This window comes from Urocitellus parryii, unplaced genomic scaffold (genome assembly GCF_045843805.1).
Source record: "Urocitellus parryii isolate mUroPar1 unplaced genomic scaffold, mUroPar1.hap1 Scaffold_59, whole genome shotgun sequence".
NCBI lineage: Eukaryota > Metazoa > Chordata > Mammalia > Rodentia > Sciuridae > Urocitellus > Urocitellus parryii.
In genome coordinates, this window is record NW_027554094.1 from 2920763 (window position 1) to 2934821 (window position 14059).

General features: G+C 34.7%; 2 protein-coding genes across 2 annotated transcripts in view; both read left to right on the forward strand.

Moving 5' to 3' along the window:
• LOC144252802 (DNA polymerase alpha catalytic subunit-like) overlaps positions 1–1471 on the forward strand; it is a 54874-nt gene extending 53403 nt beyond the window's left edge. Inside the window, 1 exon segment of the mRNA XM_077794910.1 lies at positions 1421–1471. Coding sequence (XP_077651036.1) covers positions 1421–1471 — 51 coding nt within the window.
• Positions 108–14059, forward strand: part of LOC144252766 (profilin-1-like) — a 43689-nt gene continuing 29737 nt past the window's right edge. The window contains exon 1 of the mRNA XM_077794881.1: positions 108–125. The gene's annotated coding sequence lies outside the window, so the exon portion shown is untranslated. The remainder of the gene's footprint in view (positions 126–14059) is intronic.

Here is a 14059-nt window from a genome sequence, read left to right on the forward strand (position 1 = left end):
TTCTCGGCAGACACAACATCTTTGTTGGTATGTGGTGCTGAGGATCGAACCCGGGCCGCACGCATGCCAGACGAGCGCGCTACCGCTTGAGCCACGTCCCCAGCCAAGACCACTCATTCTTAAAGGTGGTAGATAGTGGTTCTGGGTAGAATGCTTGTATTGGGGTCTGGGCATGGAATACTCTAGAGCAGGGTTTGGCAAACTATGCCCTGCTGGGCCAAATCTAGCCTGCCGTCTATTTTTGTAAATGAGATTTTATTGAAACAGAGCCAAGATCATTCATTTATGTATCATCTGTGACTGCTTTTATGTGGTAATAGCAGAGTTGAGTAGTTAAGATAGAATCTTGAGGCTTAGCATAGACAGCTTTTACAATGTTGAGGTAAGTTCCTGTTATCCCTAGTTTTTCTAATGTTTTGAACATAAAGAGATGCTGTACTTTGTCAAATGCTTTTTCTGCATACACCATGGAGTATTACGCAGCACTAAAAAATGACAAAATCATGGAATTTGCAGGGAAATGGATGGCACTAGAGCAGATTATGCTAAGTGAAGCTAGCCAATCCCTAAAAAACAAATGCCAAATGTCTTCTTTGATATAATGAGAGCAACTAAGAACAGAGTAGGGAGGAAGAGCAGGAGGAAAAGATTAACATTAAACAGAGACATGAGGTGGGAGGGAAAGAGAGAGAAAAGGGATATTGCATGGAAATGGAAGGAGACCCTCATTGTTATACAAAATTACATATAAGAGGTTGTGAGGGGAATGGAAAAATAAACAAGGAGAGAAATGAATTACAGTAGATGGCGTAGAGAGAGAAGATGGGAGGGGAGGGGAGGGGGGGTAGTTGAGGATAGGAAAGGTAGCAGAATACAACAGTCACTAATATGGCATTATGTAAAAATGTGGATGTGTAACCGATGTGATTCTGCAATCTGTATTTGGGGTAAAAATGGGAGTTCATAACCCACTTGAATCTAATGTATGAAATATGATACATCAAGAGCTTTGTAATGTTTTGAACAACCAATAAAAAAAAAGATAGAATCTTGCATGGTCAGCAAAGCCTAAATAATTTGCTGTTTGGCACTTTCAGAAAAAAAAAGTTTTCTGACCCCTGCTTTAGAGTCTATATCAGCTCTATCCAGTAGGATTTGAAGGTAATGAAATGTTGTCTATCTGTACTATCCAATACAATTGTCTCTAGCCATGAAACCTGTAGCACTAACTGACTGAAGAACTGGAATTTTTAGATTTATTTAATTATAATTAAAATGAACTTAAATAGCTGCATGTGACTAGTGCTACTTTATTGGATAGTGCATATCTAATTATTATGAAACAAACATCAGGATGTTTAGAGTCATTCTTTTGTTGGCAGCACTGTCTTGGCTTAGGGCACAGCAAGGAAGGGCAAAGCTTTTATTGAATGCTAGTGATATGTTAGAACCTATTTGCATTGTTTTATAAAAACCACTAAGAGTCTTTTGACATGGGTATTAATGTCCCCTTTTGCAGAGGAAGCTAAAACCCCAAAGAGGTAAAGGATAACAAGTAGCTATTTTGAATTTGAATCATGTCTTTCTGATTATCTTTTATGGAATTAGGTCTATCTCCTCCATATCAGAACATCTTTCATGACTGTGGTTCTGCTTTATATTCTGCCTCTTAGTTCTAGAAGGTCATCGTTTTTGATATTCATCATAAGACATAGACCTTTTTTTACATTAGAAAGATATAGATGCTTTAGGGACTAGTTGAAGTGAGAGAAGGATGTTTTCAGTTTCTTAGGCTAAGCTTACTTCAAAATTATTTAAATTTTATTTCTGTATATGTATCCAGTGGCTTCTGATAGAATACCATCTTATTTTTGTATTTGGAAATGCACTCACTATGCCCCAACTGGGTGATAATACATGGGTTGACTATTGAGATTGGATCAAGGTTACTCTTAAGTTTCTCATGAGAGGCAATAGTTGACAATTTACTCCCTTGGAGAGTGCCTCTTGCTGTTGGGAAATCCCTGTTGTTACATTTTCTGCATTGGCTCAGAAATCCACAAGCTTAAAAGGGCACTGTTGATAATGATAAGCCCCAAATTTGTCCAATAATCTCCCCCACTCCCCTAATCCATTGTATTTTAAGGGCAATATTTTGGTTTAGCTAGATTTTTAATAGGGAGCCTAAGCTCAATTTTTTAGTTTTTTTCGGCGGACACAACATCTTTGTTTGTATGTGGTGCTGAGGATCGAACCCGGGCTGCACGCATGCCAGGCGAGCGCGCTACCGCTTGAGCCATATCTCCAGCCCCAACAACAAATTTTTACTAAATAAATCATTTAAAAACCCCTACTCGACTCACTAAAAAACAAAGAATTTCAGACAAATGTATAAATAATCATGTGATTTGAATTGTTTGTTTCTGTCCCTTCCCCCCTTATTCCTTTCAGTAAATCATGATGAATATTGCACCTATGGGAAGTAGGTCTTTAATATGAGGTTAATGAGAAATAATAATTATACAACTCCTCCCTGGAAATATTCTAGAAGATTCAAAGTCCTCTACACAAATTATTTGCTAAGATAAAAATGATTGTTAAAGTATTGGTGGTAATTATTAGAAATAGCAGATGGAAATAGTCTATGTGATAATCTCTCTTTGTGTTTGCTAGAATTTTTCATATGTACTGATAAGGCTGTGATTTTCAAGCATCTCTTAGTTATTAAAGGGATAACAATAGGTAGGATAAAGTGTAAAATGAGAGTCCTTTTAAGGAGATTTTGGAATACTTTCATAACTTATTAAATGTTTTTTTTTTTGGTGATAAGATGAAATGGACAAAAAATAATAACTTGAAGAACTTATTAGTAGTTTGCTTTTCAATTCCTTATATTAAGGTTAGAGCAGAAATTAATTAGAAGGAAACCTGATGGCATACCTTTGCAAAAATAAAAATTTGCATTTGGAGATGGATTAATGCATAGTCTGGGAGTCCTTGAAGTTCCCCCTTCCTTTAATTTTTTAAGCCTATTTTTTGTGTGTTCAGTTTTGTTGGAATCATGCATGTTTGGCTCTGGTGAACTAATAATTTCTGTAATCAAATATATTATGGCTACTTGAGTACTCAGTAATTGCAAATTGTACTTTAAAAATAGGTTTATAATAAAAGTGCTAATAGTTGTGTCAAATGGGCATCAATATTGTCTTTTCACAGGTGTGATCTTTCATCCTGAAACTCCCCCATGATTTTTAATTGCTCAGCGGTAGAGGATTAATGATTAAGAAATTGTATGAGAGACCTTACAGTGTGAAAAGTTATTTAAGAATAACGGAAGTTAGTGTTTCCAGAGAATATGGAAACATTGTTTATAGACACTCAAAAGTGAATCACTACAAATACCATCTGTATCTGTATTTGTTCTCAGTGTATTGAGTAGAACATAAAAAAGAAATTGGGTCAGCCTACAGCACTAAGTGGGCATGTATATTTAAACTATAATGAAAACTTATCAGTTGTCAAGTGTCTGGTGTGGTAATTGAAGTGATTGTTCACTAGATGGCTATAGACACCCTAAGATCATTAATCAATTAAGTATTTTATTCTGTGAACAATAGCGAAGGCCATTTAGTGACTTAAATCTGTCCACATTTTAGACTTTTATTATTCATGAAACTATTAATAAAAGGTTAAAATTGTCCAAAAGATTATAATCGTCTAGTCTGTTTAGTGTTTAAAATAATGATGATATTTGAATTGCAAGTTTTATTCATGAGACTAATTATTTAACTTATTATAGTAAGCTAATGCTTCTACCAAGTAACTAATATGTCTCTGACCATGGAGGCACAATATACTATTCCCTCAGTCACAGTACTAGAAGCTGATCTAGAGAAAATAAGAAATGATTTTGATATATAATTTTGCTTCTTTGAATTTGTTTTTTTTATTAAGGGATTTAAAACTTACTATATATTTATAAGCATACTCATTGCATAATCCTTAGCATAATGGTTGTATTTGTCTTTATGGAATAATTAGTACTTACTGACATTGGTATTGTTTTATTTCTGCATTCTGTTATTTCTGCACTCTTGAGAAAATTATTTTTGATTTGGATTTCTCATTGCATTTTCAAGTGAGTGTGTGCTCTAATATTTGGGCGTAGAGTCCATGCATTTTCATTTTCCCACCCAGTAGGCTGAAATGAGTCCTTGCCAGCCTGTTTGCCAACTGACTATAGCTTACAGTTGTGCTCAGAAATGAAATTTGTTCATCTAGAAAATGTGTCCAAATCCTTACATGCAAACATTACAATCTTGACTAAGGCTTTCTGGGATCCTCTTGGTGATATGGGAGCACTTATCAGGAGCCTTGGGAATGGAACTGGGACAGAAGGCTCTAGCCTTTGTTGATGTCAGTGGTAAAATAGAATCTTATAATTGTTAAGGGAGTCCTCCATTTTAACCTAGAATGTAGGTGGAGATTTTACTTTTCCAATCTTTTTTTCTTAAAATTAGCATTTTTCCTTTAAAATTAAAAGTAGTAAAATATTATAGAGACAACTAAAGACCATTTTCTCCATACCTTCTATCATTTATTTTTTGTCTTCCTCTAAGGTAACTACATTCTCAGGGTTGATTTTGTTGTTCTTCCCTATGTTTTTCTTTTCTTATTTTTTTTCCTTTTTGTAAGGTAGGAGTATGTGTGCAGTTTAGTTGCCACAGAGATTGAGTGACCTGAAAGGCCTGAAACACATATTGTCTACCCTTTCAGAAAAAGTTTGCTGGTCCTGGTCTAAAAGATAATCATGTGTAACAGAAGAATAACTCTGGTTTTGAATATTGCCAGGCATAGTTGGTGAAATTGAGGAAATTAAAGGTAGGAAGAAGGAATGAAAACATCTTTTGGACATAAAAAATACAAATTTTGAAATTTACTCATTCTTTGATTGTTGTATGTGAACATCTTATCAATCAAGTACAGCACTAAGGGGAGATCTGTGAATACTGAAAATTTTATGTAACATTTTGTATGTCGTGCCTATGTGTGCATTTTTGGGGAAGAAAGTGCAAAGCATTTAAGAGATTCTCACATACTTGATGTGAAACTGGTAAAGAACTGTTGCTTTATATATATATAAGCCTTAAAAATGTATGCTTTTGTCACCTAAAATAAAGAATTCACAGACCAGACCCATGGAAACCACATGAGTGGTAGGAAAGCAAGTTCTCATTCTGTTTCTAGAATTGTAATAGTCACCATTAAGACCATTTTTTATTTCAACTGGCCTATTAACATTTTGATTTTTTAAATACAAGATTAATGTGAGATTTTTTTTAAAGAATAAAATGAGGGCTTAATATATTTTAGCAGACATATTTTATAAAAGAAAAAGTAATATCCTTTTTCAGTGGTCATAGATTACTTATCATTTTTTTTAATTTACCACTTTTGAAGTTGTTTATAGTATAAAATTCAAGACCAAAGAAACTTCTATTCCCTTTAATTTTTTTTTTTACTTGTCAATGGACCTTTATTTATTTATATGCAGTGCTGAGAACTGAACCTAGTGCCCCACACATGCTAGGCAAATGCTCTACCACTAAGCTACAACCCCAGCTCTATTCCCTTTTTATTGTCATATTTCAGGAACATTTAGATTCTCAATTCTTTGCATTTCTTCAGATCTGATAATGCAGTAGTATTCAGTTTTATTAATTTGTATTCTAATAGCTCAGAATTTGTGGTGATTCAGATGGAATAAGTTGAAGTACTTAGTACAAATTAATAGTTATTTTAGAGGCTTGGTTCTTGTCATATGTCATTAAATTCTATAGAAACAACTTCTGCAGTCAAGTAAGTGGCATTTTAACTGCAGATCATTTATATTGATGAACTTGTACTAAGGAACATCTCCATTTTCTTGTCCATTTGTCTCTATCCTCTCTAAAAATTGATGAGAGTGATGTTGCTAAATATCAAGATGAGAAGAAGAAGCTCCACTTGGGAAACAGCCCATGGAAGTCCAGTCCAGGTTATGATAACTTAGACTTTAAATAATTTGAGAGAAATACAGTGACCAAAAATTAAATAATGCATACATATTTATTTTTATATATACTTATTGTCATAATGCATAATCATATAATATATATATATATAATAGTCTATTATATAAACATATAGTCTTTTATTATAACACTGTATTACATTTATAGAAGTAAATGAATTACACTTAGACCTGATTTGAAGTACTCTTTATACTTGAAACTATTTCTTTCAAAATAGCCAAAACTTTAGACTTGAGACAAATTTAGCATGACCTTATCCTCGTGTCTTAATAGTTGGAAACTAGCACCTCCAAGATATCTGTAACATTGACCTCTGTGTGTCCTTTAGGGTTTTGGACTTTGAAAGGTCTAAGTTTAGGTGGACATAAAACAGTTGATGTTAGAGACAGCTGGGAAGAGAAAGATAGGCTCAATTCTTATCTTAGATCTCTGTGAAAAATGGGCTGGGATCTGTGTGCATAAGAGAAGAAAGCTTCATCAAAGACCATTTAGACTTATTTCCCTTGTATTTACTGAAGTTTTTGAATATATTTATCTCATCTGAGCTTGGGGAAATTCAGGCATGGGCCCATTTGCAATGGTGATACATGTCTCTGTCAGAAAAGGAGCAACCCTCCCTCCCACATTATACCACTAGATGTCAGAGGTAGTAGGAGATGGTCCTGGGGTTATGGGTTGTCTTCTCCAATCTTTCAGAATCTTTTGTCAGTACTAACCTTCAAAGTTCTAGGGCCTCCTTTCATTAAGGAAGATGGGATTTCCTCACTCTCAATCTAAATTCTCTCGTGCTCTTCCTCATAGTCACACCACCCTCCCTTCACAGTCACATCTGAGACTTGCTTCCTCTTGCATGGTTAAGTAAAGCAGATGAAGGGGAAGGTCAGAAGTTCTTTTTATAGGCTACTCTCCCTTTGGGTTAGATTACAGTCAAGACTGGAATGGACTCTACAGATGCTAATTTTCCTTTAGGTTGAACAAGGGAGAGAGTGAGTGCCTGTCTGCTTCAGACGTTCTGCTTAACATTGCTGCATCTCTTTGTCCAGAGGACCCTAGTGAAATGTACCATATTAGTATTTTATGTAATTACAGATGTGCCTCAGTCTTTTGTATTTATTAAGTATTGGACTAAAATGACCTCCCCCCCAAAAAAATTCTACATAGAGGCTCATAGTTAAAACTGTAGTAAATTACATGCTGACCTACATCTTGAACAGATATATCACTGATTTTCTAGTATTACAGGACACAGTAAAGTAGATTTGGCATAATTGGGTGCTTTATACGTGTTTAGTACTTAATGTGTAAAGTCATCTTATAAGTTGCTCAGTTCAGAAACCTTACCATTTTTCTTTGACTTTTCTGTTTGTCTCTAATTCATAGCCATCTGCCTCTCTAGATGAATGTGTCTGTATATCAGGATCTAACTTCACCTGGACAGCTCTACTACTGTCTCTCTAGTTCAAGGTACCATCAACTCTTGTCTCAATTATGTCAGTAAAATACTTAGTGACCTTTGTTTTTGCTCTTTTCCCTTCAGTCTACTCTCAATTCGCTGTTTAGAGTGATCTCATTAAAATGAAAAGTCCCATCTCCTTCTGCAAAATGTCTTTACTACCAAGACCTTATAAGATTTGGCTTCCTGTTACTTGTCTGACTTTGTCTCTTTCTTGTCTTCTCCATCTTCACTCTGGTCTTTCTGGGCATGCTTCCACCTGAGCCTTTGTGATATCCACTACTTATTTTCACTTCCATATATCTCATACCTCACTTCCTCACCTATTTTCTTGTTTTATTCAGACGTCATCTTTTCAAATGAGGCCTAGCCTGAACACTAGTCTTAAAATTGTAAGTTCTTAACATCTCCTAATTTCCTCACTCTCCTTATTTTCCTTAAATACTTATCTTCTTCTACCACACTATATTTTTCTTTCTAATATTGCGTATTTTCTCCACCATATTCCCTCTGGAGGTATACTTCCTATGCTCAGGGATTTTTGTCTTTCTCTCTAATGCCTAGAAAAACACCTGGTCGTAATACATGGCTTAATAAATACTAAATATTAACTGAATCATAATATGTGCTTATTAAATATTTACTGAGAATAAGTGTTTACTGAAATATTTATTAAATATTTACTGAATGAATAAATGAACAAGTGAATGATTGAAAGAAGTGCTAATGCTGGACCTTTTACTGGGCTTTATTTTACTCATCTATGCAGAAGTGCTATATGTTAAAGGAATTGAGATTACTTCTGTGAAATCTTTTTTAAAATTTTTAAACTTTATATAATAATTTTATTGAGATATGATTCACATAAAGTATGCCATACAATTCTCATAAAGTATGACATTCACCACTTTTGAGTATATTTAATTTTACAATCTTTACCAAAGTCCATTTTAGAACATTTTCAAAAGAAGCACTATAATTAATAGCAGTCACTTTCCATTTCTTACTCCGAGCCTCACCAATCCTAGATAATGACCAAACTACCTTTTTTCTCTGCAGATATGTTTGTTCTGGATTTTTGTTGTTGTTGTTGTTCTGGATTTTTATATTGAATCAGAGTGTGTGATCTTTTGTGACTGGCTTCTTTGACTTTACAAGTTTTCAGAGTTCATTCATATTGTAGCATGTATCAATATTTCATTCCATTTTTTTGGCCAAATAACATTCCATCGCATGGATATATGTTGTTATGATGTCACTTCTCAATATTCAAGTATTCTGGATTATAGACTCTTATCAGATATGATTTGCAAATATTTTCACTGTTTCTTTAAGCTGTCTTTCTCTATCTTGATAGTGTCCTTTGAAGCACAAAAGTTTTTATTTTGATGAACTTAAGTTTATCTATTTTTATTTTGGTGCCTTTTCTTTTCATTATATCTAAGGAACCATTTCTTAATCTAAGGTCAAGATATACTGCTGTGTTTTCTTTTTCATCACAAATTTTAGTAATTTGAGTTTTCTTTCTTTCTCTTTGTTAGCTTGGCTAAGGGTTTATCAATTTATTTTTTCAAAAAAACAACTATTTTGTCAATTTTTTTGGATTTTTTGTTGTTGTTTTAGTTTCATTGATTTCAGATCTGATTTTAATTATTTTCCTGTCTTTCCTGCTTTTGGTGTTGATTTGTTCTTCTTTTTCTAGGGCTTTGAGGTATAATATTAGGTTATTTATTTGTTGACTTTCTGTTCTTTTAATGAATGAGCTCAGTGCATTGAACTTTCCTTCTAGCGCTACCTTATATTGTCCGAGAGGTTTTGATATGTTGCATCAGTTTTCTCATTTACCTCTAAGTATTTTTTTAATTACATCCCTGATTTCTACTCCTGTATTTTCTTATAAAAGTCTTTAGTTTTAGTTCTTAAATTTAGATCCTCTTTGAATAATTCTTACATAGGGCATGAGGTACACATCCAATTTCATTCTTGATATCAAATTGTTCCAGCATCCTTGGTTTAAAAGACTGTCTCTCTAATCCCCCCAACCCCCTTTGTCTGAGCACCTGTTTTAGTGTTTGTTTGTTTTTTAATCACTTTAACCAAAATACCAGAAAAGAGTAACTGAAGAAAAGCTTATTTGGTGCTGATGGTTTTAGAGGTCTCAACCCACAGATATCCAACTCCTTTGTTCTGGGCCCAAGATGAGGCAGCACATCGCAAGGGAAGGGCCCAGCAGAGGAAAGCTGCTCAGTTTATGGTGGTATCAGGAAGCAGGGAAGGATGATAACAGGGAAGATGCAGCCTTGTGGAACATCTTCAGTGACTCACCTTCTACAGTCATGCCCCATGTGCCTGCAATTAGCATCTAGCCAATCCCTTCAAAGTAGGATGGACTGATTAGGTTAGAACTTTCTCAATCCAGTCATTTCAGCTCTGAATATCCTTGCATTAACAGCAACTTTCGGGTGACACCTCATATCTAAACTATAGCAGTACCCATGTCAAAATTTAATTTTAAATTTGAGGATTTTGTTCCAGACTCTGTAGAGGGTTTAGTTCTCTTCATTTAAACATTTCAATCAGAAGTGTTGGAGACAGATTGTTTCTTTCCCAGGCTGTGTTTTCATTAATGGGGACCCTTGTAGTAGCAACAATTTTCTGAAAGTCTGTTTACTTGGGGAAAGCTTTCAAGAAAGACACATAATCTAATTCCCTGCTTAATGTTTTACTTGCTTTTGTGAAGTTGTAAATGTCAGAGTCTGTACTTGTGGCTTGCTTTCCCTTTCTTCAGTCTTCTTGTCCCTCCTTGAACTATTTTTAATTCTTATTTTCCTCCAAAGGAGCTTTTTTGAGCCTCAATGGAATTTTAGAGCCAGGGCAATTACTTGCACATTTGCATGGCATAATGTGGAGGGTAAGCACTGCACAAATTTACAACCAAAGCCCTGTTCTGATCAAATATATCCATTGTCAACCAGCTTTCTGGCATGTGCTGTGAAGGTAACCAGGCCAGCTGGCAGTCGTCTTGTGGCTTGAATGCCATGTTGGACCACACAGGTACTTTTTCATCACAGGCTATTAATCTTAGAAGCTGAATTTTTAATCTTAGAAGTTGGAAATTTTTTTGGTGGAGCAGGAAAGTGGAAAATTGATTTTCATTGATGCTGTTCAAAGACTGACAAGGTTAACTATAGAGTGTACATAATTCAGTTTGTCTGCTTTTTGAAGTCAGTCAACTAAGTAGTAGTGAACCCCTGTGGAGGCTTGTTACCCCTAAAACACAGATGTAAGTTAATCATTCCAATGCCTATAATGTGTGCATATGATCCATACAATTGCTCTCATAATGCCACTTTCCAATTAGCATAATGTACTTTTTATGCTCTTTTTTAAGACGTATTTCAGTTGGATAATAAATATAAAATTTCTTTAGAATTGTAAAATAGAGTGATCAGTTATCCTGGGTTTGCTTTGGAGGACATAATGTATCAGCTTTATGTACCTGCTGAGTGCTAGGAAGTATGCTGCTCCATCAATGTAGTAACCTTCTTGACAGTTCTTAACCAAACATTTATATGCAAAATATCTTACTTTTGTGATTGTCTTTGGGTCTTTTTCCTGATTTCCTTCCCTTCAGGTTAGTAAATGATTGAACTTAGCCAAACACTAATTATCAGAAACTTCGTTCTTCCATGGATTCAGTAATCTTCAAGGAAAGTCTCCAGCATGTCCTCCATGCTGTAATTGCTGCTGGCAGTGCAAAGATGAAGACAGTCCCAGTTTTGTCCAGCGACTAGACATTACAAAGTCATATTGTTTATAATTAGTAATTCCATCAACAAAAGCAATCTCACATAGCATATGGTATACTGAGAACATGTAATAGTCAACTGTTCATTAAAACAAACAAAACTTAGTACCTACTATGTGCTAATGGGGTTTGGCTTCTTTTTTCACCTATACGTTGAATTTTTTATTATTATATTTAAAATGGATCTGCACAAAATTAGTATCAGTACTTAAATTGATTTTTTTAATTAACAAACATAAAAATAAAAGGAAAGCCTATACTTCAAATTATTTCTATATTTTCTAATCTCCACTTCTGTTTAATGGTTCAGGGATCATGCTTTAAATGTTTGTATTTGATCTTGGCCTGTGCACCATGCAATAGATGTTTATTTGCCTTACCTCTGGGATGATACTCACCTACATGTTTTTGCAGTTATAGATGGGTGTATGTGAGGTGATGAATATTTTTAACAGAATCTTGGTATGGAAACCTATTTTTAGTTTATAAGAATGGACAGGATACTCAGAATAAGGAAAAGGATAGTTAAACATTTGACTTAGGCATTCTTATTTGAGAAGGCAGAGGCATTTTGTCCTTTTAATTACTGAAACAATTGGAAATGTGGCTAAGGCTGAGAATATAACTACTATTAGACTTTGTGTTGATGCCACTGATCACTGCTGAGGTAGATTTTCATTATATTGACTCCAGTCATATACATTCTTTGGAAATCTCTTCCTTTCTTCCCCCAAAGCTTGTCAGAATGAGTGACTTTTTGTTAACCCAAATTCATTCCATTCTCTACATACATGAAAATTTTATATGATCCTATTTTGGTATATGTTTCTTTTCCACAAGCTGCGTGTTATTTGACAGGTGTTCTGAAGCTCCTTGCTTTGGCAATGAACCAAGATGACAGAGCAGTAATGATTTTGAAAGTGCCATTCCCTTCTTGTTAAGAGACAAAAAGTGTGAAGTTATTAATTACTATTCACCAGTGGCATAGAAACTGGTGTACGCTTTAATTGTCTGGTTATACAGTCAGTCTGCATAGGTTATTTCCAGGATAAAACTACTCTAAGAGGAAAATACCATATAACTTCACTTTTTCTCCCCCTGTATCCATTTTTCTCTTTTCATAAATTGTAAGTAAATGGATTGAAGAGAAAGAATTGCTAAAAATTAAAATACTGACCTTTTCTCCCCCGTAGGTTTTCTCCTTTCTCATCTGCTCAGATAATATATTTATGAGTGGCATGGCAGCTTTTGACAACCTTGCATATTTCCTCCTCCCCAACCCCAAATTAATCAGATGCCCAAGTGTTTGCATCTGCAGTGTATAACATTTTACTACACTATTTCCCTACTTTAGCCATGCTGGGTATATTTATTGCTAATTGGAAGAATTTACTTTTGTCAGTGCTGTATGGTGGCTCGAAGCGTATAGTCAGGCACATTAAAGGTATATCCATGTCAAATTTAAAAACAAAACAAACTTGCTGGGCTTATGGCTTAGGACTGATTAACTGAGGGAAAACTAATAGAATTAGCTCTTTCTGTTTGTGTTTCATCATGTTAGTGAGCAGAGTAAGCCTGTGTCATTTCACCAGATCATAAATACTGTGTAAAATTGCAGTGACCTGAGTTTGGTAAGTTGTAGGAGTTTTGGAAGTTGGGGAGAATAGTTTTTTTGCGTATGTATATATTTGTGAAGAAGCTGTTTGATTTTATCCAGAGATTCCTGAGCCCTGTAGTCATTGTTTTAGAGATGTTGTCCCTCCTTTGAAATTGAGTGCTACTGTTGGATTTTCAGCTTTTTCCTTTTTATTATTATTTTTTTTGGTTGAATTAGTTTATATCCCAATATTAAACTTCAATGTGTCAGTCTCAAAAATCTAAACTTTTTCTTTGAAAATTCCCTCTCTTTTGAAAAGCAGTCTGAAATGGAATGTAAATGAAAAGTGAATCACTAATCACATTTAAAAAAGGACAGCAAAGCATGAGTGATTTCCAGAAACAGTTTATATGTAATCTTTGGAATTGTTCTAGTTACTAATTCTTCCTTATAGATTGGGGCTTATTTTTCTGTTACCTATTTTTATTGGCTTTTTTACATTTAACAAAAGCTTTGATGGTTTGAAACTAGTGATGAGGCTGAGTTGAGTAAGGATGGGAGTAGAACAAAAGCTATTAGGTTTCTTTCATAATTTGGATTATCAGACATTTGTCTATATTTGTTTCAGTATTTTTTCCCATGCTGATGTAGTGGCAGGCAACATTTTCAGCCCTGTGCAGGAGGGTGGTAGGGAGAACAGTTGGGGGTGGGTGGGGAAAGGCATAAGCTCATAGGCTATTAATAATGTACATTGTTCTTGAGACCACATGTAATATTTCTGAGCACTGGCCAACAGGGAAGGGTACATGTTCTATTTACGTTGGACTGCATGGCATGATGCAATGGACAGCTGATAATTTAACCACAGAAAAAATCTGGATATTTCTTCTTTAATTGTGTCCTGATAGGGCAGAGAAAATAATTTGTTTTCAGCAGACTGACTTAGAGACAGTGAAAATATTTAATTCAATTACTGGTTCTTGCCTCATAGCCAGAAATTCTTCAAGTAATATTTGCTGAGTGTGTACCATGGAGGGAAATGGAGACAAATGACATTGCTAGTGACCTGCCAGCTTGAGATGAAAACCTTAGCTAATGATTCCAATAAAACTAGAGCAAGAGCTTGG